General features: G+C 45.5%; 1 protein-coding gene across 10 annotated transcripts in view; it reads left to right on the top strand.

Annotated features, from left to right (window-relative positions):
* Positions 1-26,983, top strand: part of ELMO1 (engulfment and cell motility 1) — a 501,394-nt gene that overhangs the window by 454,326 nt on the left and 20,085 nt on the right. For all 10 annotated transcript variants that reach the window (XM_019655709.1, XM_019655707.1, XM_019655702.1 and 7 more), the window contains 3 exons: positions 9,582-9,745; positions 16,515-16,627; positions 25,592-25,699. In XM_019655709.1, coding sequence (XP_019511254.1) covers positions 9,582-9,745; positions 16,515-16,627; positions 25,592-25,699 — 385 coding nt within the window. The remainder of the gene's footprint in view (positions 1-9,581; positions 9,746-16,514; positions 16,628-25,591; positions 25,700-26,983) is intronic.

Raw genomic sequence — 26,983 nt, forward strand, 5'->3', positions numbered from 1 at the left:
CGTATCCATCCGTCTTCAACAAACCCAGCCCTAATTGATTTTAAGATGAATTGCTGGTGGAAAGGTTTATTTATTTTTTTACTGGCTATAAAGATGCCTGAAACCTTAAATTAGAATGCCTTCTGGTGAGGCGCAGGTAGCTTTAGTGCCCTGTGTCTTAGTCTTTGAAATGGAAATTTACCCAGCCAGCACCTGCGTGGAACCTCGGGGTCAGGCGTGGTAGAAGGAGCTATTTGGGGGCTGATAGCAAAGCCCTCAAAGCTCTCAATTTGGATTATGATTATATAGACTCTCAGGATGCTTGAAGCTGCCTGAGCATCACCCCCCCTGACGTCTGATTCCTCTTTTATTAGCAGCTAAAAACCAGGGGACTTTCTCGAATGAGGGAATGAGGGAACTCGAGCTGAGCAGCTCGCTCTCTTTCTAACTGCTCCAGTGCCATCTGCTTTGCTCTCAGGATATGTTTGAAAAATTACCTTTCATACTCTGTCTAATAATAGTCCTCTGTCGGGTTCCCTGGGCCCGTCTGGACACTGCCATACACAGGCTTGCCTGCTCAGGGCTGGCACTCAGGCTGCAGCCCTGGGTGCGGGGAACACTGCTGCCGACTGCTGCCCAAGGCACTGTGGGCTCGTTGGGAAGATGGTGGCCGCCCTTGCCAACGGGGCTCCCTAAGCATCTCCTAAGCCAGGTAGGCAGGTGCTCCCACCATGGTGGCTGTGGCTGCCTCAGTGAGAAGCAGCCCGGGGCAAGTGGTCTGGTCCCCAAGTGGAGGTGGCTTCTGAAGGACCTGCCCAAGCATGCGAAGAGCAGACATGGTCTCCTGACCGTCTTTCTGACTGTCCCAGGTGAGAGCACTCATCCTGTCCACGCCATAGTGAGCACCTGAAGACCGAGCCTTGGTGGGGGACTCGAGGGCGCTAAAACGCTGAGCTCTCCGTTCCTCATTAAGTTGCACTGGGCCTTTTTCGGGGAAGGGAGTGTGTCCCTTCTCTCTTTTCCTGGAAGGGCAGCCTCATGGCTCCTCCCTACCTTCTTATGCGTCCTCACATGGACCGGTGACCCTCAACCTCAGCGACACATTATCATCCCCTGAGGGGTTTGGAAAACAGGGCCAGTGTCTGGAACCCATTCCAGACCAAACGAGCCATAAACCCTAGGGGTGAAGCTGGGAAAAGGCTCACCTCTGAAAGTTTGTTGTAGACTGAGGGTTGACGATTACTGATTTCCGAGGCTAGTTCCTTTTTTTAATCATGTGATGAGTCCATCAGTCATAAAGTGAATGGACATTTTCTCAGTAACTAATACATGATTGGATTGTATATTGCAGACTCTGTATATCTAGCAGTAAACAAGGGGACTCTATTCATGACATTGTGGTACAATCCTGTGATGGGAGAGTAGGTGGCAATAGCACCAGCTCTAGGGAGGAGGGCAGCAGGACAGGGAGGGATGTCTAGACCTGAAGAATGAGTGGCTGTTAGAGGAGGGTATCAGTCACAGGGGAAAGGAAGAACGCAAATGAAGGCACAGGGTGAAGTTCAAGACGTCGGAAGGGCCTCATTGTGCTTAGATCATGGGGCAAAGGGTGGGACCAAGTAGGCGGCATCTGCTGGAGCCTGAAGTGGAAGACCAGTGCGAGGGCCCATGTGGTCACTCGAGAACCTGGTCTCTCCTGCAGGCAGTGCTGAACCACCATGTTTTGTTTTTTTTAATTAAATTTATTGGGGTGACGTTGGTTAATAACATGACATAAGTTCCAGGTGTACAATTCTATAATACATCATCTGTGTATTGCATTGTGTGCCCACCACCTAGAATCTACTCTCCTTCCATCACCATATATTTGACCCCTTTTCGCCTTTCCCATCTGCACTCTCCCCCACCCCCTCTTCCCTTTTCCCTCTGGTAACCACCATACTGTTGTCTGTGTCTATGAGTTTGTTTGTTCATTTGTTGCTTTGTTTCATGTTTCATATATGAGTGAAAGCATATGATTCTTGTCCTTTTTCATCTGACTTCTTTCACTTGGCATGACACTCTCAAGGTCCATCCATTTGTCCAAAACGGCAGTATTGCATCATTTTGTATGGCTGAGTAGTATTCCATTGTATGTGTGGACCACATCTCCTTTATCCAGTCATCCATCAAAGGGCATTTAGGTTATTTCCATGTCATAGCTATTGTGAACAACGCAGCACTGAACATACGGGTACATATTTGGGGTTTGCTGTTGCATTTTGGAAGAATCCAGCCTCTGTCAGGAGGGGCTAGAGGAAGCTGAGTTTCAGTCTGCAGTGAAGCGTTCTTTATCTCAGCTGTTGGATACATACCTTGGCTTTTGATGTGAAGCACAAGAAGCCTGGCATTTTCTGCATCCAGAAATGCCATCTTAGCGAGAGGAACAGTCACAGTGACCTCACTGCCCATGTAACACAACACTTGCCTTTGGCTCTGAATGAGGTCATCATCACCCCCTCAGACAGATGCCCACAGGAGCTCAGGGCTTCGAGGGCTGTGAGAGAACCAGTGGAGAAACAGGCAGGAAAAGTTCAGTGGCTTCTGACTTTTCTTATCACTGCATCACATTTAGACCTATCCTTTGTGAGATGGAGAGGAGCTGGTTTTGCATTTATTAATGAACAAAATGTTTCAAACTCATCTGGTATAATTGAGGACACATGATGAACTCGAGAGGGGCCTGGAGGTTGCACACCAGCTGAGCGGGCTCTGATTCCTGGACTGTTTCTGTTCATTTACATTCAGCCTGACCCTATAGGGCCCTGGAGAGCCCCGCCCTTCACCCCCGGGACTGACTGCTGGTTAAACCCCAGCGGGAGGTGTGACAGGAGGAAGCAAGGATGGGCAGATGTACCTTCAAGGCCCTGAAACCATCCAGGGGGAGAGCTGAGAGCACCGTGTTTTAATGAAATAGGTTTTCAGTCTGTCAGAATCGGTTGTATTCAGTGCAGCCTAAATATAATCTTGAACTGCCCTGCACACGTCACAGGCACCCTGCGTGGTCATGAGGTTGTTTGCATGCTGCGAGAAAGAATTTTGTCTTTGGATAAGCTGGCTGGAGCACTGTGAGTCACCATGATGGCTGTGATGTATTGGGGCCAGTGCTCTGCATCTCCTAACCTTACCTAAAGATTAGTAGCTCCCTAAGGAAACAGGCCCAGCTAAGTGAGTGATGGGAGGACTTTGAAATGAGCGCTGCCCACCTGTAAAGCCAGGCCTGTCTCCTCTGTAGCAGGGGCTGGCACACTGCCGCCTGCAGGCCAAATCCAGCCCACCTCTGTTTGTTTTTTTTTTAAACCCAGTTTTCTTAGGACACAGCCACGCCCATTCATTTACTTGTCTGTGGTCACTTTCACGCCACCAACACAGAGCTGAGTTGTTGCAAAAGACACTGTACGGCCTGCAAAGCCTACAATATTAACTATCTGGCCCTTAACAGGAATTTGCCAACCTCGGCTCTATGCCACCCTGCCCCACATTGAATACAGAAAATGCAAATGTTGCTCCTTGGGCCCAGAGAGCACTTTCATTTTTCTCTCTCCTTCATGTAATACACTTGACACCACTCAGCAGAAACCCTCCTTTGCAGGGACTGGCCTAGGCTGTGACAACTACAGAGTAAAACCATCTTTGGTTTCCAGAAGCTGTCCTGATTTACAGACCTCTGGGTAAGAAGGGTGTCGGGGGAATGACAGCCTGCATCTGGCTCAGTAATTGTCCTTGCTGGGCACGTCACCGGTACCCTAACTTTTCCTGCTTTCCTGGACGTCGCCACTTCTCCCCACTTCTAACCTTGGCGTGTAGCTCCCCAAAGTGCCCCCAGCCTCCAGGAAAGTATCCTGCGCACATATGAGCTCTTGGTGCCTTCCTTCCCAGACCGCTCTCCAGGCAGAATCCTTCCAAATTCTTGGTTTTTGTGAGCCTTCATTTATTTTGGTTTGTGTAGGACACATTACTGGAAAGAAAAATGGTCCAGTTCTCTAGCTCAACAATGAAAATTCTCCCATTTTAAAGCTGGGCTGTCATTCAAAGGAGTCATTTCAATGCTGGGCTGTGTTGGTGTTTGTCTTCCCCAAGGGAGTCTTTTTTCTTCATTATGAAAATAAATGTGTTTCATGGCTCACCAGCGATTGGGTAAATTGACCCCCTTTTAGTGGCCATGCCCCCCATAACATACACTGCTGTGGCTTCAGAAACTCTCCACTCAGCTGCAGACCAGCCCCCTCCAGCTAAGCCCTGATAGGAAGCCCAAGACACTATCTCACAGCCACAGGCTTTATTCTTTAGGCTTTGTGAAAGTACACTTTGAAAAACGTGTCACCCGTCTTATAACTCTGTTAAGGATGTGTTTGTTTAACTCTAGAGGTGAAGAGTAGCAGGCTAAGAATCTTTGGCGTTAAACATATCAATCATTATTACAGTCTGAGAGGTACTGTGTTAAGTCCTATGGGCCACAATACAAATAAAAAAAGTGTTCCTTTCCTCCAGGGATTTACCATGTAGATGGGGAGAAAGGTGCGCTAATAACTCACCTAGCTGCTTTCTAGTGATATGACAAGAAATGCAATGGATGCCATACTGACGCTCGGGAGTGGGGCTGGATGTTTGCTGAGATCCGTGGTTCTCCCATGTGAGTGTGTGTCAGAATCACTTGGAGGGGCTGTTGAAACACGGATGCGGAGGGCCGACTGTGTGCATTGTTCTATGCCATTCTATATAAGGTGCTTGGGCATCCGTGGAGCATGGTATTCACAGGGGATCCTGGGACCAACCCCCCATGGATGCCAAGGGACGACTGCATCAGCGTGCACAATTCTAACCAGGGATCCCCAGCACTCACGCCTTTAGCCCACTCTTTCGAGGAGACCATAGGTTTTCTCCATGTGAAGTACAAGGCCTGTTTCGTTTGTAACATGTGACATTATCATAGAGAAGATGTGCTGGGAGAACTCCAGAAACACACCACAAGCACAGTTCAGACCTTGATGAAATAATCGGTGAATTCCAGCGGTGAATGCAAATTCTGAGAGCATGCCTTCTTTGATGTCTGTGGCAAAGCACGTGCTGTAATTAAGAAGCTTTAAGTTCATCGATTTGCCGATGCCTCTGCAACACCCTCTTTGGGTTTTTTAAACCATGATAAATGGCCCGGGGCTTTCCAAAGAGGACAGAGTTAAGGATGGTGGTTGTGAGTGTCTTGATTTAAATTGCACGCGTGGAGCATTAAGAAAGACTTAAAGTCATTCATTGTAGCTCTTGTAGACGATACTTTACCAAGGAATAGAGGAATAGTTGACTTCTATAACTGTTTGTCTTCTTAAAAAAAATCAATGACATCTTTCACTGGGGTCATTTTCCTGACACACAGAGTAACCATAGAATTTCTTGAGGCAGTGCCAAGCAAAATTGTGAGGCAAAGTAGGCGAAGCCAGTCTTTGGCTCCACTAAACCTCTGTTCTGTGTTGTGTATTCACCACATGTGTCCCTCTCCCCAGGTCCAGGGGCCCTAATGGCCTCCTTCCTCCCCCTTATCCTATCAACCTACTCTTAGGAAACAGTATTGTCTTTAAACTAAGGTATACGTGATTGTGGATAATTTAAAGGATCGTTCCACTTATCAATTCTTGCATCTAGCAAGGATCAAAGTCTTAAGCTAGAAGAATGAAGCTCCAACAGTGGATTTTAAGCATAAGCTATAAGTAGAAACGACATAAGGGATTAACATCATTTCCATGCAATGGTACAACCATGAGCATATAATGAAGATGACTTTCTGAAGTTATTTCTTATTGAAGTTGCTTTACTGTTTCTATTTAGCTTCCTTCTTCTACTTCCCCTGGATCCGGGCAACCTCAGCCCCACAAGCAGTACTCCTCCTGGCCTTCATTCTATGTGTTTGTAGGAACTTTTGGTTGCAAGTGATAAGAATCCCATTCAAACCACCAAGTGCCAGGGTTGGACTCACTTTATGGGGGAATGTGGCTTAACCATTATTCACACTCTTACACGCAGTTCTTCCTTTCTTCTGTCTGATTCTATTGGCAGCTATTTCATTATCTTCCACTCTCCTGCATATTAAGGGACACGCTTATAATTCTTAATTTGAGGGGAAAAGACCATGCTTCAGCTCTGCCTCAAGTCAAGTGAGAAAAGTCTGGGGAAGTGTGCTGATTGGTCAGTTCGGGTCACTCACCCACTTGGTAGTGGGATCATTATGTCTAGTCAGGTGTGGCCTGGTGATTGTCATTTTCATGGCAGCTCCTTAAGGAAACACATGAAATAGGGAACCGCCTGGCCCTCTGAGCTGTGTCCTCATCTGCACAATGAGGGAAGTGGAGATATCTCTAAAACGCTCCCAACTGTAACCTGATTCTATGTCAAAATCACTTCCTCGTGTTTGGTATTCTAATAGCTGGATCTTTATCTCTCTTCCATGTGCTTGCTCCCACCAGAAGGTCAAGTGACGTAGGAAGATGATAATTATCTCCCTGGCTCAATCCTGAGTTTCTCTGAAGGGGGATGGGGAAGCGCCTGTGGTGTCCCCCACGTGCACCAGCAAAGAATCATAGTTCAACCTTGACCAAATTTAACTGCCACTTATACCACATGATATATGATGGCCATAATTTCAAAATGTGTTAAACACCCCAAAGTTAACATTTTGTCCAAGTAAAAAAAAGAAGCAAATTAGGTGGGAGATCAGCTGGAAATGTTCCTTTACGCTGTTATGCTGGAGGCACAAAACAATAATTATGTAACTGGTTCCAATTGAAAGGCAGCCCGGGTTCAAAGTGGCTAATGTGCAGAAGTGTCCAAATTACTCATCTGTTTCCACATTATTGTGCACCCATTCTTTCTGTAAAACCTATATGATGTCTTCTTCTCTGAAATGTCTCCCCACCTGCCAACAGAGTCCTTCAGTTCGTCTTTCTCACATCCACATTTCTGTTGTGATGATCTTTGTCTGTGTCTAGCTCTCTTATTAGACCATTAGCTCATAGAAAGCAAGGGCCATACCTTATTCATCTTTGAATTCCTAGTGCCTCACCCAGTGTAGGCGCATGGTAAGTATTCCGTAAGGTTTGCTGTGTTGACTTCACAAATAATGCTTCTCAAGCAAATTTGTGTTAGTAGCTTCTATCGTGACAGTCCAATTGATAGTAAGCTAATAACCAGCTGAGTTAGACTGTAGGGAGCAAACCCCACCATGACCCTAGAAACTCCCATGAGTCAGGGATCTGGGGGACAGTTGCTCTTATGCCTTTACGCCACAACTGTCACCAGCAACCACATCTTCACAGGACAGGAGTGGCAGGCAGGCTCTCTGAGAAGAGTGGCATCTCCTGGAGAAAGCAGATCCATGAGTAAACGATACACTCTGTCATCCCTCAAGTTTTCCCCTGTAGTTTCTTAAAATTTCTGCCATTAGTTTCACTTTTTGATATCACCTCCCAGAAAGCCCTACAATAATATAATATGTTATCTTGTAAAGGATAGTCTTACTGTGGACTTGGATTCCTAAAAGTCAGAAGCGTATAAGGAAAAAGGAAGGTGGATATCACTTGAAAATAGGTGGTTTTTTTTCTTCTAGACACCTGTGACTCATCTTACTCTCAGTTCAGCCATTTTCAGTTGACATAGGATTCCTGGGAGCATGGTGGCACTACAAACAATGGGCATGCAGATGACTAAAGAGCGAGGGTACCTGGCATCCCTGAGCTTGGGGACTTGTGGGCTGTGGGTTCCTGTGAGGCCTTATAGGCATCACACAGGCTTTCCTGAAGGCCAGTTTGGTTTCACTGCCAAGGAGAATTCACTGTCTGGTTCTGACCCCCAGTGTCCTCTAACCCCCTGCAGATCATCGGAAAGGTTAGGTAGATGAGAGAGGTGTACACTGGAGAAAGAAACCTGGGCAGATAGCTCAGCACTCTGAGCCGTCAGAGAAGGGCAGCACCGTCCAACACAGCGCTGCAAGTTCAAGGAGCTGTCAAGTGTTTTGAGGACATTTCAGCTGCCTGGTATCTCCCGAGGTGGTGAGCATTTTCCATCACTCAGCAATCAGGCAGATTCGGAAGTCCTGGTTTGCAACAGCCTTTTCCATGCTGTAAAATTGTTACCTCTATTATAGTAACATTTTGTGAAAATGGCATCTTGGTGGGACCAGTGAATGAGCAATTACTGAGTGCCTACCACATGTGAATTATTGAATGAACAACTGATTAGAAGCCATAAGGAGTACGCTGGGATCCCATTCACAGTAACAAAGGTGAAGCAGTACCCCAGGGCTGCTCACATCAAGTACTTGCTGTCTTCACCATACTGGGCTATTGGTATCTTAGACTTCAACTAGATACGTGTGACCTTGGATAAGTCCTCCGTCCTTCTCAGTCTCGGCTCCCTTATCTTTAAAATAGCGGTAGTAACACCACTCTACTATATTGGAAACAGGATTAATGTGGTGATGCACAGTAAAGTGCCCAGACCAGAATCTAGCATATAATTGAGGTGCAGTTGTGATTTTTCTCTTATCTTGAAGTTGCTAAGCCACCCCAAGAATGGTGGCATGAGTGGCAGTATACTGTTTACAGTCCTAGGTTTCAATCCCAGCTCAGCCACCTCAAAACCAGCTGTATGATTTCAAACGATTTCATATTTCTTTTGAAGCCTCAGTTTCTTCATAGGCAAATGGAATGATGATAATATCTATCTTATAGATTTGAGTGGATTAAAAGAAGGAACTTAGAGCAAGCCTTTAGATAGTATCAGGCACATAGTAGGTACCTTATCAACAATAACAGTTGTTCTCATCCAGCAAGTCTCTTGGCTGCCTGTGTGTGTTTTCTGGTCTTTTCCTGCTTTACATATCCCAATGAAGATGCATTCACCTTAATAGGGGCAAAGGTTAATTGCCTTCTTGTGGGCTGGTTCTGTCCTGCGGTAGCACATTACCAGATCCTTCTTTTTTCTTGAGGCTTCCAACAAGATATGTCTATTCTAATTTAATAGACCTCTTTTTTTTCAGTGCCTGGCTCAAGGAGGCAATACCACGTGCACATTTCCAAATGCATCATTTGTATGAACACTCACGGGAAAGCATTTGAGGAGCAGCAGGGGTGGATATCGGTTCATGTTCACTTGAACTGCTGCCAACCAAACTTCCACAGTTAATTGTGTCTCAGCAATTTTCTCCTGGAAAAAATAATTCTTATGCAGACTTCTAGCTGTTGCTTGGACTTCTTTCATTCTTGAGTTTGCATTGTTTACAGTGCTGGTTCAGGAGCCGTCACATAATATATGGAGCCAACGGGACACTCCTCCCATGGCCAGCCTCTCCACCCCAATTCTAAGTTAGTCAGCCCATCTCCTGCCTTGTGGCTCCAACAACGCAAAAGATGTGCGCAATGGTAGCTTACTCTTTGGAAAAGCCCGCTCAAGGTTTGGGCTGTGAGTACAGGCAAAGGGGTTCATGTTCATGGAGACAGGGAGCCGTTAACTTGAGAAGACTTTTCTGAATGGGTAAGGTCAACCCCCGAACATTATGGTCTTCCTTTAACCTACAGGTAATGCAGGTGGTGAAGGAGCAGGTTATGAGAGCTCTTACAACCAAGCCTAGCTCCCTGGACCAGTTCAAGAGCAAACTACAGAACCTGAGCTACACCGAGATATTGAAAATCCGCCAGTCTGAGAGGATGAACCAGGAGGATTTCAAGTCTCGCCCGATTTTGTAAGTTACCCCCGACCTCTGTCTCCTTGAAGGCCCCAGACCCGGCCATTTCTAGAGTGGCAGCCAATCGACCACACAGCCGGGCTGTGTGATGAGCGCTCTACAGAAGGCCAACAAAAGACATTTGTAAGATCTCAGTTCAGTTCAGGAAGTCTCAGCAGGTCCTTGAGGAAACCTGGGCAGAGGTTGGCTGAAGGGGAGGGAGGCACAGGTGCTGGCAGAAGGATCTAAATCAGGAAGTGGCCCGTTTACCGGTGAGCCCTCTAAGGATTTGTAGCTGAAAAGGTGGGGACCTCTTCTAACACCGGGAACACAGTTTTGCCCGTGAAGCCATGTTCTATGTAGGTGCCTTCAAGTGGCCAGATGCTCTGGCCCAACCAGTGTGAGGCCCACTGGTGATGACAACAATGAAACCCTGGAGTGCTGTGCCTGGGAAGCACGCAGAGCTGGCCAAGAGAACAGAGGTCCACTTCCTTCCTGCCCTGTCGGCTCTGCTCTGCATCACAGCAGCTCATATTGCTCTCGTGACTGTCAACCTACCAGCAAGGCAGAGAGGCAGGGGGCCCCTTTTTATAGGACTTTGCATCCAATGCCACAAGCGCCTGTTACGTACTTTCACGTGTCTCCATCAGTAAGATGTTCTCAACCTCAGGCATGAGAGCCGCGTTGTTTGCGTCCTCTTCTTAGAACTGGCCTGTTTATCTTCCCTTGCCCTTTTCCAAGAGCTAGGGCAGTTTTGTTACCCTTATAATTTATAGGGAAGGAAATAGGGAACGCGGTGGAGGGTAAGGAATATATTTGATGTTTATTCTCATTCCACCTTCACTGGACACAATTTCTCCTGAATTTTTGTAACTTCTGAACTTACAACATAGGTGGCATTATGAAGCCATTATTAAATAACTCTCTCTCTCTGTCTCCCTGTGTGTGTGTGTGTGTGTGTGTGTGTGTGTGTGTCTCTGTGTGTGTGTTTCTGATTCTTCTTCTTTATGCCTTTCTTTCTGTTTCATGCTCTTATACATTTGACATTTTTAATGCCTGGCAATTTGCAAAGCATCTTATGCTATTTCATTTACTCACATCCATGTGAGATAAGCAGGCCTTATCTTGAGGACCAGGATACAGCCTAGAGAGGTGAGGATCCTGTTAGCAAGCCAAGGGACCAGGAACTTGAAGTCCAGTCTGCTAATGCCTCAGCTAATGCTCCGCCCACCTCCCTGGAGTTCCTTCACCAAGTGCATGACTAAGATGAGGTTCAAAAAAGGTGCACAGGTCTGAAAAGACAATAGCCAAGCTATAACATCTGCTTTACATTTGTTTTTAAATCTTAAGCACTTTTAGAAACTGCAGAGCGGAGCTGCAGACTTCAGTGGGGATGAAGTTAGCCAGCAGGGGAGGGGCCATGTTTCCTGAGGGTCTTTGGCTTCCTTCACTGTGAAACCGAAGTCACACCCACACGGAGCACCAGCCCGCTCAACATCCCAGCCCCTGAAGCAGGCAGGTGGAGCCAGCCTCCAGCCTCTTCTCCAGCGCTGTTTTGTCTGTTAGAATGAGCTACTAGACAGGAAGGCATTGTGGGGCTGGATGAAGTCTAAACGCTGCCAAAATGGCTCAGAGGGTACATCCAAACCAATGAAGGAAAAGACACAGTTCATGTATGACTGCTTTCACTGGTTCATTCATTTACCACATGTGTATTAAGTAACCTGCCACGCCCTGCCGGAGGTGCTGGGGACAGGCAGAGAACCAGAGGGACTTGGTCCCCACTGTCTCATGCTGTAAACCTGGGGCTGGAGGGGTTAGCAGGTATCTCTCCATGCTTGCCTGGAGGCAGCATAGGTGGGGGGTGTCACAGGAGCACACAGGAGAAGCATGTCAATCAAGCTTGGGAATTAGGACAGATATTAGCATTTCAGAGCTGAAGGCCATCCAGCCCAAGCTTTTCATTTTGTGATGTGGCTGGGGCTTGACTGCTACAGCAGGACCCTTCTGTCCCCCACTCCCCTCCCCTCCCCCCACCACCTGGCCGCCTCTGTGTCTGCCACGCACTGCATGGTGAAAAACTTCAGTGCCATGAAGACTTCATGCATCATGTTTTTATAAAACATTATGTTTCCTGAGAAGAAAAATGCAAAATCCATGTAAGCAAATATTTGGAGGGGAACATATATTCAGTGGGTTGAAGAAACTCTGCTTTGTTTCTTAACTCTTGATTAGTGATTTCAGGGAGGAGGTATTTGTTATTTTCTATTTAGCGTGACTTTATGGGAAAGATAAGTCCGTCTATACAAACTAATCTGAGTTAATGGACATAAAAAGCTCAAATGGCCCAAAAACAGGTCATTGAACACTATGGGGGAGATGGGGGAAGGGGAGATGCAAGGATACACACCAGTGAAGTCGAGTAGCAAAAGTGTGGCAACACAGACCCGGGGAGCTCACAGACCTGGGGTCCCATTCCGAGGCCAACCACTTACAAACGTGGCTCTTTAAGGCAAGTTATGTAACCCACTCTATGCCTCTAAGTGCACGAGAAGCACTTAGCATATGCCTGGCACATAATATCCACTCAAAGAAATGGTCACTCTTATTAGCTGATAACCAGAATTTGACAAGTTGTCACACCGTTAATAGGTAAATGGTAAAAGTCACACGATGAGTGTATTTGTGTACGCCTAACCCTATCTCAGAAAGCACAATAGAAGTGGGGGAGAAAGAAGAAAAAAAAAAATGAAAATACATAGAGCCCGAAATAAGGCTATCCTGCAAACCTGCCTTCTCCCTAAAGGTTGGCCACAAGCTTTGCTCGAGGCGGTCTCATAGCCAAAGCCAGGAGGACAGTCTGGCCAGTTCCACGATTTCCGGTGCTCGGTGCCCTTGACAAATGCTTATCCAGGGCCTGCCACATGCCAGATACTGCTCTATGTATCGGTGCTTCAGCAGTGAAAAGAACAGACATGATTTTCACCCCAAAAGTGATTCCATTTTAGTGGGGGAGAAACAGACGATAAACATGGTAAATAAGATTATAGCACATGTAAAGAGGACGTAGGCAATGGAAATATAAAGCAGGGTGAGGGAAATAGAGAGTTTATAGTTTTAAATGAAGTGGTCAGAGCAGATCTCTATAGTTAGTGTGGTGACATTTGAGTGAAGATGTGGAAGAGACTAAGGGAGTCGGCTATGTGGAAGAAGGCTATGCCAGCAGTGAGAATGAGCAGTGCAAAGGCCCTGAGGTAGGAGCAGGCCTGGATGCTCAATATACGTGGTAAAGCCAGCAAGGTGCCTGGGACCCTGATTATGTGGGGCCTTGTTGGGGAACCACTGAAGTGTTTTGAGCAGAGGACTGACATGTTCTGACTCAAGGTTTTAAATAGCGCTTCTTGCAGCTGTATTGACAATAGACTCCACGGAGGCAAGTTTGGAAGTCATTTCCTCAGTGAGAAAGTTTTTCGAATAACCCAAGCAAGAGGTAGTAATGAGAAGTGATTAGCCTCTTGTATAGATTAGATAAATTTTTAATATAAGAAACAAAGGTATTTCCTTTTGGGTTAGATGTGGGGTATAAGAAAAAGAAAGGAGTCCAGGGTGAGCCCAAGTTCGGGGCCTGATCAACTGAAAGAGAGTGAGTGGAGCATGTTTGGACAAAGAGATCAGGGGTTCAGCTTTGGATATGTCAAGTTTGCAGTGTCTGTGAGACACTCAAGTAGACAGTTGGGCTAATGAGTTGGTTTCGAATTCAGTTGAGTGGTCTAGGTTGGAATAGAAATGTGGAAGTTGTCAATATAAAATTGGTATTTACAGCCATGAGTCTATAATACAAAGAACAGAAGACGTGCAAGGGCTGAGCTTCGAGGCCCTGCAGTGTTGAGACAGGGCAGATCCATTTCCATGAAACAGACGCTGTCACTCAGTCTAAAGTCTCCACAAAGCCCCTTTAATCGGGGGTCGGCAAACTACAGCTCTTTAGCCAAATCTGGCGCACTACCTATTTTAGTTATTGGAACACAGCCACACTCACTTGTTCACATACTGCCAACTGCTTTTGCTCTATCCTGGCAGAGTTGAGTCCAGTAATTGCAATAGGCAGTGGATGACCCACAAAGTCTGAAATACCACCTGACCTTTTACAGAAAAAGTTTGCCACCTCTGTTCTAGATGCACACGGGGGAGCAGCTCAGTAGGGCAGACCTCAGGTCCAGCAAGGAATCTCCCCAGCCTGGTGGTGCTGTCCTCTGTGTAAAGCAGTGGCCTCAAATTGGGCCTGAACTTGAACTTGTCTTCCGGAAACAGTACTAGACATTATTAAATTGCTCTGATACACTCATTTGCTTCCCCTCTTTTAATCATTCTCCTTTTATGTATTTGCAAGGCCTTTAGATAGAATTAGATGAGTTTTCATCCAAACAAAGCCAGGGAACCCGTGACCTTGGCCTCATTGACCCCAAGCTGAGAATTTCAAAACCCAGTTCCAGCCCAGGGTGTTATTATCTGGATTTCCCTGAGATCAAATTTCATCCACAGAAGCACCATGTAGGGATTACATGTGTTTTCCTAATAAGAATAAGTTGTATAGCTACTGAGTTCATTTGCAGGAAAGGAAAATAAAATCACTTACAAAAAAGAAAGGCTACCTCGTTTTCCTTATTGCTCAATCATGTTTTGAAGTCCTTTGGGGTTTCTAACCAAATAAAAGTCACTCTTCAGCAGCAGGTTCCCTTATGCTGATAGTCTGTTCCCAGAAGATGGTTCCATGTTGGAGAGCGTCATGGATCTTACAATAAAAAGTCATCATGAATTACACTTACACGGAAGTCCTTTCAGCTACTTCCTCCTTTTCGTCCTCCTCTCTGCATCTTCATCTCCATTTTAAGAACTCACCTCTAGCTTAATAAAACGATTATTTAAAGCTACATCTATAACCTAAGAATTGATGATATTCCCCAACTCCTTTTCCTGTGATTTTGTCCGTCCTCGATGCCATCTCTTCCTGTCCGCCCTTGACCCCTAACTGAGAAATCAGGAGCAATGATTGATTGTCCTGGATGACTGCCTGGGCAATTCTCCACCTTCTCCATTCAGAGCAGAGTTCATCAAAGCTGCAATTTATGAGGCTATTTCACAAAAGCTGAACACTGATAATAAATAGTTCTAGTGATCTGAAAGCCTGAGATGAGCCCGTGGGAGTCCTGCACAGGAAAAGCTTTCCCAGTGTACCAAGCTGCCTGATTAGGGCTAACGCGCCATCTCATGCTTTAGAATCTGTTCAGTTAGAACACCATCAAATGACAGAGGGTTTGAGTCCATTCAAGCCTAAAATATGCATTAAGGGAGTACTAGAATACGCTGTTACATGGCCAGATCCTGTTCTGTAACTTTTTTATTCTTTTTTTCTCACATATAAATAGAAGCAGTTTGCACGAGGAAGACTTAGTCTGTTCCCCTATTCTATGCTTAACCCCTGTGAGCTGTTTCCCCATCTATAAGATGGAAATGATGGCACTAATACCTATTCCCAAAGTTGGGTTTTGTGGAGGTGGGGAATGGGGAGGGAATGTTAAGTGAGCGTAACATGCATAACCCACAACCTGGCTCTTAGACACTTACATCGGTGTCTTCCCAACATGGGAACAGAGCACGATGTGAAGACAGATCGCCTGCAATCCAGAGTGAGTCCAGAGGAACAGCTACGTGAGCCTTGACGGCCATGTGCCCTGGGCCTATGGAGTGTTTGCAGAATATTATCAAAGCAAACTCAGCACCACCTTGCACTCCTGCCCAATGCTTGGAGCACACTCGCACCCACCCTGTCTCCTCTGGGAGTCACAAGTTTCCCAGGAAAGATGCTCACCCCCGTTTTACAGATCAGGAAACAGACTTAGATGGCCTACACAAAATGCTCTCCAGGAGCAGAACCTACATTGAAACCCTAGTCTCCTGAGCTCTAGATCTACATTCTAATCAATACGTGCAGCCCTGCTCTGAGGACGGGGCTCCCTGTCCAGCTTGGTCTGGAACAACTCTAGCTTTACTAGACGCAAAGGCAAGGGCGCTACATCCAATCTCACTTGATAAAAAAAAAAAAAATCTCTGCTCTTAAAAAAAATGATTTAAAAACCATTGCACTCTATCATGATATGTTTACAGCACAGTGGATCTAAAACGTAATTGCATGATGTTAGCCTGAGACAAGCTGCAAATAATCCTTAATTTATCTCACCATTATCCCCATCTCTGTTGGCCAGAATCTGAGACAATGTGTAGATCCCATTTGTAAGTGACAGCATCGTCCTGTGGTTTGCCCAGGATACAGTGTTTCTAGCGGATAGTAATCGTGCAATTGACCAATATCCCCATTTGATGAGAACACAAATGTCATCTCGGAGTTTCCCTGCTGTAGGGGGAGAGATGTGAGCAGAGGTTTGTTGTCACAGCAGAGCTGAGTACATTTTTGCATAAGTTTATATCTGCGGCTTTCTAAAACCAGACAAGAAATCTCTCAGGACTTTTTGGTCTAGAAAAACATCCCTGAAGCAGCTAGTGCTTTTGTGGGTCTTCTGTAAATGTCAGCGAATCTACAGTGTTATTGTAACAGATAAGCCTGTCCCCTGATGCTTAATAAGTGACTCTCTAAAGCACCAGCTGGGGAGGTACTGGGATGGTCATGAAAAGATGCAGCTAGCCCTTTCCTACCCATCTGCCATGACACCCTTTCAGCCAAGCACCGTTCCCAAGGCCTGAAGTGAAAATGTGTTTGTCCTTTTCACAGAGAACTAAAGGAGAAGATTCAGCCAGAAATCTTAGAGCTGATCAAACAGCAACGTCTGAACCGCCTCGTGGAAGGGACCTGCTTTAGGAAACTCAACAGCCGGCGGAGGCAAGGTATTATGCTTGGGGCCACTCCACACCCAGCTAGGGTGAGCAGCAGCCTGTTCCATGGGGAATCAATCACACAGGTGTTGGTTTTAGGGTAGGCCACTCAATGCTGTATGCAGGACAGAAATAGCAGTCCAGGTAAGTCATGGTTCTCCATGCGTACTCAAAGAGCGCCAAAGCCCAGAAACGCCAGAAGACCCATGGAACTAAAGAGCCATGCTGGGCCATGTAGCGCCATGAGTTTGCTAGTAATGGTTCAACAAACAGCTAACGTGTATTGAGAGCTTGCCAAGTGCCAGACTGTCATTTAACTTATATGAATGCATTTCATCCTCACAACAGCCCCATAAAGGTACGACTGGGATTACACCCAGTTTACAGATAAGGAAACCAAGGCACTGAGGTGTGAGGTAACTTCCCCAAAGTCACAGAAGAGTAAGGGTTCTCCAGCAGCAATATGGCCACTGTCTGTGACTCACTGTGCTATCAGGTGAGCCTGACACCCACTGGTGGATTTGATCTTGGAACTTTCAACATAGGTGGCCCGTTTTCTCAAACCCCCAGACTGATTCTCTTCCAGGTCAGGACTATTTTCTTTGGGGCTATAAGTATCACTGAACCAAGGTGGGATAGAATCCATTTTCATAATCTTGCAAGACAAATTTCTGAATTGGCTCTATACATTCTAATCCCAAAATATCAAGTCAAAATGGGTGCCATTAGACTAGCTCCAGAAGATGGAAAGCATTTCCCGTTGTTTCTTAGCCAGGCAAGTAAAGGCCTTTGATTGCTTTCTTGCTCTCTTGACATGCTGCTGATTGAAGTGTCCATGTACTCCTATCATACTGTGCTGGAAACAGTCAGAAAATAGGTTTGGTGGGAGGTGAAGAGATGGTGGAACAGCCAGGGACAAGCCTAAGTGTTAGCACCTGTACCAAGAACGAACCTCAGCTGTGGCCCCGGAGAAATTGTGGCACAGCGGTTCTCAACCTTCCTCATGCCACGACCCCTTAATACAGTTCCTCATGTTGTGGTGACCCCCAACCATAAAATTATTTTTGTTGCTACTCTATAACTGTAATTTTGCTACTGTTATGAATCGTCATGTAAATATCTTTTTGTTTTCCGATGGTCTTAGGCGACCCCTGTGAAAGGGTCGTTCGACCCCCAAAGGGGTCGCGACCCACAGGTTGAGAACCGCTGCTCTGGCAGGTAAAGCCGGTGGCTGACCTGCTCCGACACAGTGCTCACCCACTGATGACAAACACTGTGTCATGTTTATGCTGCACACACACCCCAGGCCATTTACTGTAACTGCTTTGTGCTGAATATTGAGGACATTCAAAGTATTTCAGATGTTACCATTAAAAATCATATTACGGAATGTCCAGAGGCAGAATGTCCTTGAGGAATGAAAATGCAGGTTGTTCCCAGAGGATGGGAAGCCATGAAAACGAACTTCAAGCAGGGGCCTCAGGAGAGGACAGCGGCAGAATAAGAAAGGGCTGAGTTACATGTGGGACTGAGAAGGGCCGGCCTTAGGAGGAGCAGTGACGAGGGAACTGCGGTCCCCAAGCAGCCACTGAAGGACAAGTTCACCCCCGCCCCCTCTGCATTCCGTGGACACCTTTGCCGGAGTCCACGCTGTTCCAAGAGACCAAGGCGGGCACAGTGGCGAGGACAGATAAAGTGGGTGCAACCCAGCCCCTCCCCTCTCCAGTCTTGCCCTTGGGCAGTTCCACATTTGAAATGGGAATAATGATGTCTGTGTCCTGGAGTCACTGTGAGGCGGAAAGGCTATTGTGAATGTCCCGCTTAGAAGGTGACAACAGAGGGTCGCATCTGTCATTGTGGAAGGTCGCTTGGGAAAAGAGAGATGAGCAGGCAGTGAGCAGACTTGGTTCTAGGCTCCTCAGCTCTGTAACTGACCACTTGGGTGTCTCTAGGCAGGACACGTGACCTCCCCGGGCCGCGGTTTTCCACCTGTTAAGGGGGAGACTAGGGCGAGACGATCTGTTAGCCCAATTAGCCAGATGTCAATTGCATGATCTTTTCATTACCTCTGGAAAATCAATATTCAGGATATGTTGCCCCTACAAGGTGGTTAATACAGTTTTTATTTACTTGACATTGGGCAAGGGACACAGAAGTGGCGGGGGAGGGGAAAGGCAGCAAACACACATACCACCACCACCAAATGCCTCCACAATGCCCAGCTGGAATCCTTGGAACCTAATTCAAAGAACTCGACTGAACCCTCTCATCTACTTCGTATGTGACTTCCCTTTCTAGGCTGAAATGCGTTGGTTCTACTGGAATAATCCTGTTTCTAGATGTAATAATTGATTTTGGTAGGGTTTTTTTTTTTTTTTTGCTAAACAAATGGTAGTTCCTTATCTGCAGCTCTTTTCAATTTTCTAAAAATGAATTACCTCATGACCACAAAAATATCAGCAGCCAGATTATAAATTTATTAGTAAGCTCCCTAGGGAGCACAGCCATCTGTGTTTCATATAAAATCTTCTTTCCGAGTGCAGAAAGGAAGGCTTTGGGGTGTTTAGTAAATGGATTTAAAATCTAGTGACTAGCTCTGTGGGCTTAAAAATAGGGATTCCAGACAGACTGTGCTGGAGTTGGTTTCCTATCACCCCATCGAAACATTTCATTCAGATTTACCCAGATTAATGAGGACGTGACATAAAGTCACTGTAATCCCTTCGAGAAAAGTGCGTTTTCATGGGAGATCTGAGACAGGAACAGCCAGCCGCCATCACAGGTTAGAGAGCAGGCACACCCACGAAGGAACCCTGGCCACACGCTCTTTAAACTTCTCCAGCAGTGAGTCAGACACCAAGAGTGGATTTACATATTAACGTTACAGGAGAAAATACGGAAGAGCTGCCCGCCCGCCCCACACAGCTGGAAAGTGGAGGACCCGCCTTTATGCTGCGTTTGCCTAGAGGGCCTCTGTGCTGATGGTACTTGTCCATCATTTTACCCTCCTCACCGGCAACTCTGCCACTTGGATAGTGTGATGTAGACGTTTACAAACCTTGGTTTCTGGGGATTCCAACCACATTAAAACTGGGAGGCAGTAAGCCATGTGAGACACATCAAGCTGCATTCAAGTCCTTGGATGTCCACTCGCTAGCTGGGCAGCCTCGGACAACCTACTAGAGCTCTCTGTGCTGTTTCATCATCTGTCAATGGGGATGAGGTCGGTTCCTATATCAAGAAGTTGTAAGGCATCTATAGCACTTAATAGGGTGCTCAGCACACCGACACTTAGGGATGATAATTAGCATTCATTTTAGCTTGGAGTTCCTCACAATATAGGTTTTCAAACTCAGGCGGTAGATTGGCAGTGGGTGCCACACACCTGCTTCACTCCATCCCGCAGCCCCCTGGAGGAGGTAAGGCTCTCGTTCACAGTCCTTCACAATGAGATCGCCGTGCTCCTGTCTTCCCTGGGTTTCTGGAAGAGGGAGTTAAGAGGCAACCCCAGAAGATGTCCACGTTAGGGCCAGTCTTTGCTTTATGAGAATCTGCGAACTTAGGAAGTACCCCCTATTCTCCCTGTATTTCAGAGATTAGGGTCTTTCCGAATTATTTGCATTGATAGCCCTGATCAGAGCCCAGGGCTACACGTGGGAGTGTCATTTCCAGACATGATAGCATGAAACTTCTACTTCGCGTTGAAAACATTGTCCAATTTGTTGAGTGCATCCATTCCCTAAGGGCTAATGGGACAAACTTAATTTGGAACTCAATAGTGAGCCAGACGCGTCCCCCATGGAATTGTCACGCTCCCACGCTGCGGCCCAGGGTGATATAATTTGCCTTGGTATTTTAGCTCACTCAGAAAACCTGTAGCCAAATGGTGTGGTCAGGCAAAGTAACCACAGCGCCCTCTGGAGGAGCAGGATGTTTCTTCCTCTATCCTTGATCAAATTTTTTTTTAATATTTAATTAAACCTTATCATAATTCATTTTTACAAAATGGAAGGTATAAATAAATGCATATTTTCAAAGGAAAAAAAAGACAGTTTATTTTCATGAATAAAGGCACTTTCCCATAGATCATTGTTCTCAAAGATAAAGGGACCAGTAGTGTGGACAAGAGGGGTTACCATTGACGGGAACAACAGGAAGACGCTAATATTTGGGAGCCAGCTCTGTGAATGGTGCATGATAGATACTTGATGTGTGTTTTACTCATATGATTATTAGCATGACTTAAGAAATGAAGAATAGAGATCCCTAAGGTTTTTATAACTTGGCCAAGACGCTGATGTGTTAGGAACAAGTGTGTCACCCAGGTCTATGCGGCTTCAAAGCATTGGTCAGGCCAAACCATATCTAAAAGGATTTGAGGGTCTGGATTCATCTTCTGCTGTGAAAGGAGAAAGCAGTCTCCAGGGAGGCAGAAATCTGAATCAAAACACAAGACTCTCATTCTGAAGAGCAACCAGGGGAGCTGAGGAAAATTTAAAAGGCAGAATGACTTTTCTGCAGTCTGTCCCTATAGTTGGTGTCTTCCTTTACTGGACCGCCAGAGAAATCATGTATCTCATCACCCGAAAGATGACATTTCCCTTTGAAAATATTGCTGGGGTCCCTCGTGTTTTGTGACTTGGAAAAGTTCGACCCTAGGCATGAAACAGACCTGAGCACACTGAAGATTTTCCATTTTTTAGGCTAACCTGCAAACAATCTGAAATCCTAGTAGAAATGCTCTAAGAATTTACGTTAGTAAAGGCTGCCTACCTCCCAAACACAGGGCTTTCCGGGCCCCCTGGGCCAGCATCCAGCTGCCATCTGTGGGCTGTGTACCCAAGACAAAGGGGCAGAGTTGATCAGGACTCGGTTCTTGCTGTGCCCTGGGCTTTACTGAACTGAGCAGCATTTCACACTCACAATCGTAGCTGCTATTCAGCTTGTCTGCCTCCCCTATCTACCTTCTGGTCAGCCCCAAACTTATCTCCAGCCTGAACGATGAAGACAGACAGTGAGCTACACTGTTTAATATAGCTACTTATTGCTGTTTAAATTCATTAAAATTAAATACAATTTAAGATTTTGCTTCATATATTGGATAAAGCAGACACAGTGGTTCCATCATTGCATAAAGTTCTATTAAACATTGCTGCAAGAATTACAGTTGTCAGTGGTTATTAGCTCCATAATGATCTATGTGGCATTGGGAATAGATTTAATCAGCCCTGGAGACCTTCTCACCAGGCTTGTGCATTTTGAAACCAGCTATTTCCTATGATCTTTCACACATACAGAGAGAGAGACAGAGAGACAGACTGAGAGGCAGAGAGAGAGACAGAGAGAGAAGCACAAAATTGCCTCCATATTTTCAGGTTTTGAGTTTGGGGAATGAAAAGATGGCTATTAACGTACTAACATTCATAATTGACTGAAAGACCTCCCTATTAACTTCTGTTTTCTCTTTAAACGCTAGTAAACAATCTTGGATAATGTTCTCACTGCTTCTTGCTAATTGCTTTTAGTGACACAATCCACTCATTCATTGCCCAGAGGGACTGAGAAACTAGTAACATCATGCTGGGTTTTGAAAAGAAAATACACGGTTTTTTTACCGTAAAAGAAACTGCAAATCAAGCTGCCACTGGCAGCTGATGCTGAAACCGTCCCACCCACAAGTCAGGGCATTGTGCTGGTTGGAGCTGGCGGCTCTGCTTTTCTTTACAGCAGCTCTTCTTTCAAGGTGGACATAACCAAGTTAGGATGCCTTTAAACCTTCCCGGAGCTAGGGACTCCAGCCTCTATCCTGCAGAAGATACAGGCTGAGTATCCAGCATTTGGTCTTCATGAGTCAAAACAATCTTCCCGAGCCTTTCAGCCCCATTTCTAATATTTAGTCATCCATCCAACACTTCCTCTGCGATGGGGAGGAGCGGAACACATCACTTACATCAGTGATGCACAGACCGTTTTGCTTGCTACCATTTTAGTAGTAGATGGAGAAAGAGGAACTTATGTAGAATAAGAGTTAGGCAGAGGTAGGAGGAAGCCCAGAGGAGGGTGGTGTCGTAGAAGCCAGGAGAACATAAGTCTCCGGCAGGAGGGCATTCTGCCAGCTGTACCATACAGTGTTATGGCGGGGCTCCAGCTAGACTTTTGTGTTTCTTTTAAACAAACGCCGATGGCAGCTTTGCAAGAAAAAAATGGCTGTTTTGCCTCCTGGGACCTAAAATATAGCCACTGTTCTGTAATTCTGAATATAAGAATATATGGCGCCAAGACCTCCTCTAACCCTGCTCTTCCGCAGAGCCGAGGCAGTGTGTCAGAATCCCTGTCCCTGGTTAGACCTGGGAAACAAGGCTTCCGCCATCTTTTTCATGATTGCCATCCGGACCTGAGGGAGCTCCTTCTGGAGCTCCCTGGCTTTGTCTCTCACACCTGCCTCTCGTCCTAGTGATGTTTTGCGACACCCAGTAGAGTGCTATGTGCGTTGTTATCACTGCAAATATTCACTGGATAAATAAACTTACCTACCTTGAAAATTTATGCAGCAAAGCTTTTTGAAGTCTTACAAATAAATATAAGCTGTGCATTTTTCGCCACACTATACCTGTTTGTACCACTTAAATGTCTTAGGGCTTCCCCAAATATATTGAGAATGATTGGTCTTCTTTGATTGTGCCATACTGACCCTTGGGCTCCTGGTTACCACCACTAACCCCTAGAAGCATCCGCCAGCTTGAGAAGCAAGGAATTCCTAGAAAGAACAGGCTAAGACCATACTGATAATAAGGTGCACGTGTGTAAGCATCACAGCTCTCTCACATCCCTCCCGCTTTGTGTCATCCTTCTTTTGTCAGCTTTGTGTCATTCTTCTTTGTGTCAGCTGCTCATTTAGCCAAAAATCCCACCTCAGAGGTTGCAGGGGAAGGAAAGCTTTATAGCAAATTTCTCCAGCTGCGCTTCTGGTCATCACAGGCCATTTAGACAAGGTGAAAAGTCCTTCCGGGCAGAAGAAACCTCTATAGCCTGTTATGCCAGGTCCAAAGAGCACCAGTGGCACTCACAGCCCAAGTATGGGCTGTTCCTTTGGAGTTCACAGTCCCTATTGTGAATTACAAGTCCAATTCCCAAATGTGTTCTCTTTATGGAAAACTGATTATTACACATTTGCCTAATTGAAATGGCTGTGAATTTTTCAGGAAGTAACCTTATTTTCTCTCTTTGAAATGCTCTCCCAGAAAATTGACTCATGTTGGCTATATATAACATACTTTTGAAAATTGAGCAATTCCAGATGTTTTCCTAGCCATCAAATAACTTTTTCTTTCCTCTTTTTTTTTTCTTTAAAGTTTTCTACCAGAGTTCAGATTATTTTAAATATATGATGGCCATATGCTGACTGCATTTGGGAATTTGCAAACCCTATTTAGAGATGAGGAAGATAGGAATCACAGAGGCATTTTGCTTTTGTGACTCAAGCTTGGGTGTTTTCTTTGTTCATTGTGTGGCTTTTACTTCCATTTTTAAAAACTTTCTTTGCTAGTAAAAGAATTATAGTTAAAACATGGTTTTGCCAGGAATGCAATTTTAGATAGAGAAACATTTTTCTTGAAATGTTCTGGAGAATTTTTTTTAGCCCGAGTGGTTTCAAAACAATGTGTGTTTGTAGACCCAGTAATGAGGTGACTTGACCAAGGCCATTACACCTGTCAACTGCATAATTGCGTAAAGGGGTTACATGTCACATGTCATAGACGTTTTGCGCCTTAGGCGTCTTGACCAAGCCCCCTTGGATTTTCATTTACCCATTTATCCAACACCAACTGTGTAACTTCTAGGGGCCAGGCATTGTGCCAAGGAACTGGGGCAGTGCTATTATGAAGATAGCGGCTGTCGCCAGACAACCCTGGCTTCTCCACACTGTCAGGGCTGAGGAGTACCCTGGAATCTTCTTCCATCAGTAATCATTCACAGTGCTCCCGTTAGGGCAAGTTGCTTACCAAGGGCATGTGACAGATAATAGGGAATACTAAGCTGCTTAGCATGTGAGCACCAGTAATCAAAGACAATGCTGGAGCAGCTAAGACCATGGGCAGAGGCCATTTTGCTGAGGTAATCAAAGAGGGCTTCCCGGAGGAGGCCACATCTAAGTACAGCCTTGAGAACTACACAAAGATTGCCATCATAATTTAAGCCCCTTATCTATAAAAAGCACTCGTTGCCTCCTTCTCCCGACTTCACGTATTCAGAAAATGTTATGATGTTTGGGGAGGCAGAGGAGTTCAAGTTGAGGGAGTTATTTATAACCATGACCGTAACACCCTTGGTCATGCCTATGGGAAGACCCAAACTCTAGGAGTTACAGAGGAAATGATTGTGAATGTCCTCATTCTTTGAATAAATCCCTGCAGTATTTAGATTACTTCCTCCTGAATTCCAACCCTTGTGGGTGTCACTAGCATCCGATCATTCATCCATTGATTAATTTGTGTGTGTTAGGCTCAGGGGTGGGAGGTTTGGTGTGCCAACTAAGAGGTGTCACACAATTATCTCAGCAGTCTTAAAATCTCAGAGAGAAGAGGAAGCAGAAAGCTTCCAAGAAAGCTGTGTTTTCTCCACCTCCCTCCCCGCTATTGTCAGGCTGAGGTGCGTAAGGAATAATTCCCATGGTCGCTATAGAAACTGATAAAATTACCCTCAGGAAATCACCACCTCAGAAAACCTGTTACCACTGTACTTGAAGGATTTGCTCTCTTTCCCAGTGGTTCTCACATGTACAGTAAGCAGGATGCTAACTACCAGAATCAAAAGGGGACTTACTGCTCAGGGCTCTAGAATCTATTCGTTTCTGAAGACTTAAAATCAGATAAACTGCTTTCTCTTCCAGGCACTACTACTAGGAAATAAGGATGTCAATATTTTTGGAAACCAGAACCACTTACATTGTCAATCTGTGTTTTTTTTTTTCCTCAGACAAGTTTTGGTATTGTCGGCTTTCACCGAACCACAAGGTCCTGCATTACGGAGACTTGGAAGAGAGTCCTCAGGGAGAAGTGCCCCATGACTCCCTGCAGGACAAACGTAAGTGGCTCTCCTGTGTAGGCGGCCTGAGTTTGGGTTGGTTGTTTGTTTCCTGGTCACGAAATATCCTGCAGAAAAACTCTCAACCTAAATAAACCCTTGGACATGTCTCATCTTGTAAGTCCTGGCCTGAGCATTCTCACCAAGCACAAGACCTGAATGGATTTAGGGTTCAGGATGAATAGGGGAGGGCATAAAAAGAATGCCTGCATATCTTTCCTGAAAGATGTAAACTTGGGGTGCAAACGTCTGCTTTTTTATTACTTCCCCAGGTGCTATTTCAAGGAGTAAAAACAATATAAACCTGATTCCCTCAATTGCCTTTTTCTGATGACCCAAAATAACTTCTCGTGAATTGTGTGCTTGGTCCCTCCCACATTTCTTCTTTAAGTTTAGGGTACCCCATAATTATAATGCAGAGCTAATGACACACCCAAAAATGGCTTACTTACTTCAAAGACATAACTCAGACACTTAGGAAATTTATGATAAATTACATTTTCTTGTTTTCTAAATTCCATGACTACATAGTATTTATATTTATTTGCTATTTCTGTATGATGCCTGTTTTAATATGTACATTTTGAAGAGCTGGGAATATTCTAAATTCTTTTTGCCCAACACCAAACCCGGTTCCAGGTTTTTTAGATGGTATTCCATATACAAATTGAACAAAGTATTACAGAAATATAAAAATATACAAGGTCGATGAATTAGCTTGGAAGAGAAATGAGGTGAAGGGGACATAGCCTCAGAGGATACCCCATGTAGAGAAATGAAAGCGTGAGGAAACAAATAGAGAGACTTTTAAATAACCTTAAAAAGTCAACTGACCCTGCAGTGAGTCATATAATTGTGTCCCAGGTAGAATGCTCACCCCCACGTCCTAGCACCACCCCTCTTGTCACCTCCTGGGCCCATGGAAGTCAGATCTGGTTGCCTTCCTTGAAGCTCATGGCCATCAAAGGCAAAAATAAACCACGAGTGGAAAATTCCTGACACACTCAGACTCGGTGCTGACATATCAGGCAGACAACCTGGAACGTTCTGTCTCCCTCCAGCTTACAAACGGGACAGTCTGGGCTTTGACTGTCGTTTACTTCAGAAAGCAATCTCGTTTCCTTTTGTAGGAGCACTGCGTCCCTAGCACTTCTTAGTGGTATTGTTAGTGGGAAGAGAAAGACGTCTGAAACCCACTGCAGCAGAGTCTGGGGCGGGGTCTACCCATCCCTGCCGTGGAGGCATCCCGGCTCTGCCTGTAATGAGGACCCTCCCTTTAGGTCT

The sequence above is a fragment of the Hipposideros armiger genome, unplaced genomic scaffold (genome assembly GCF_001890085.2).
Source record: "Hipposideros armiger isolate ML-2016 unplaced genomic scaffold, ASM189008v1 scaffold_244, whole genome shotgun sequence".
Classification (NCBI taxonomy): domain Eukaryota; kingdom Metazoa; phylum Chordata; class Mammalia; order Chiroptera; family Hipposideridae; genus Hipposideros; species Hipposideros armiger.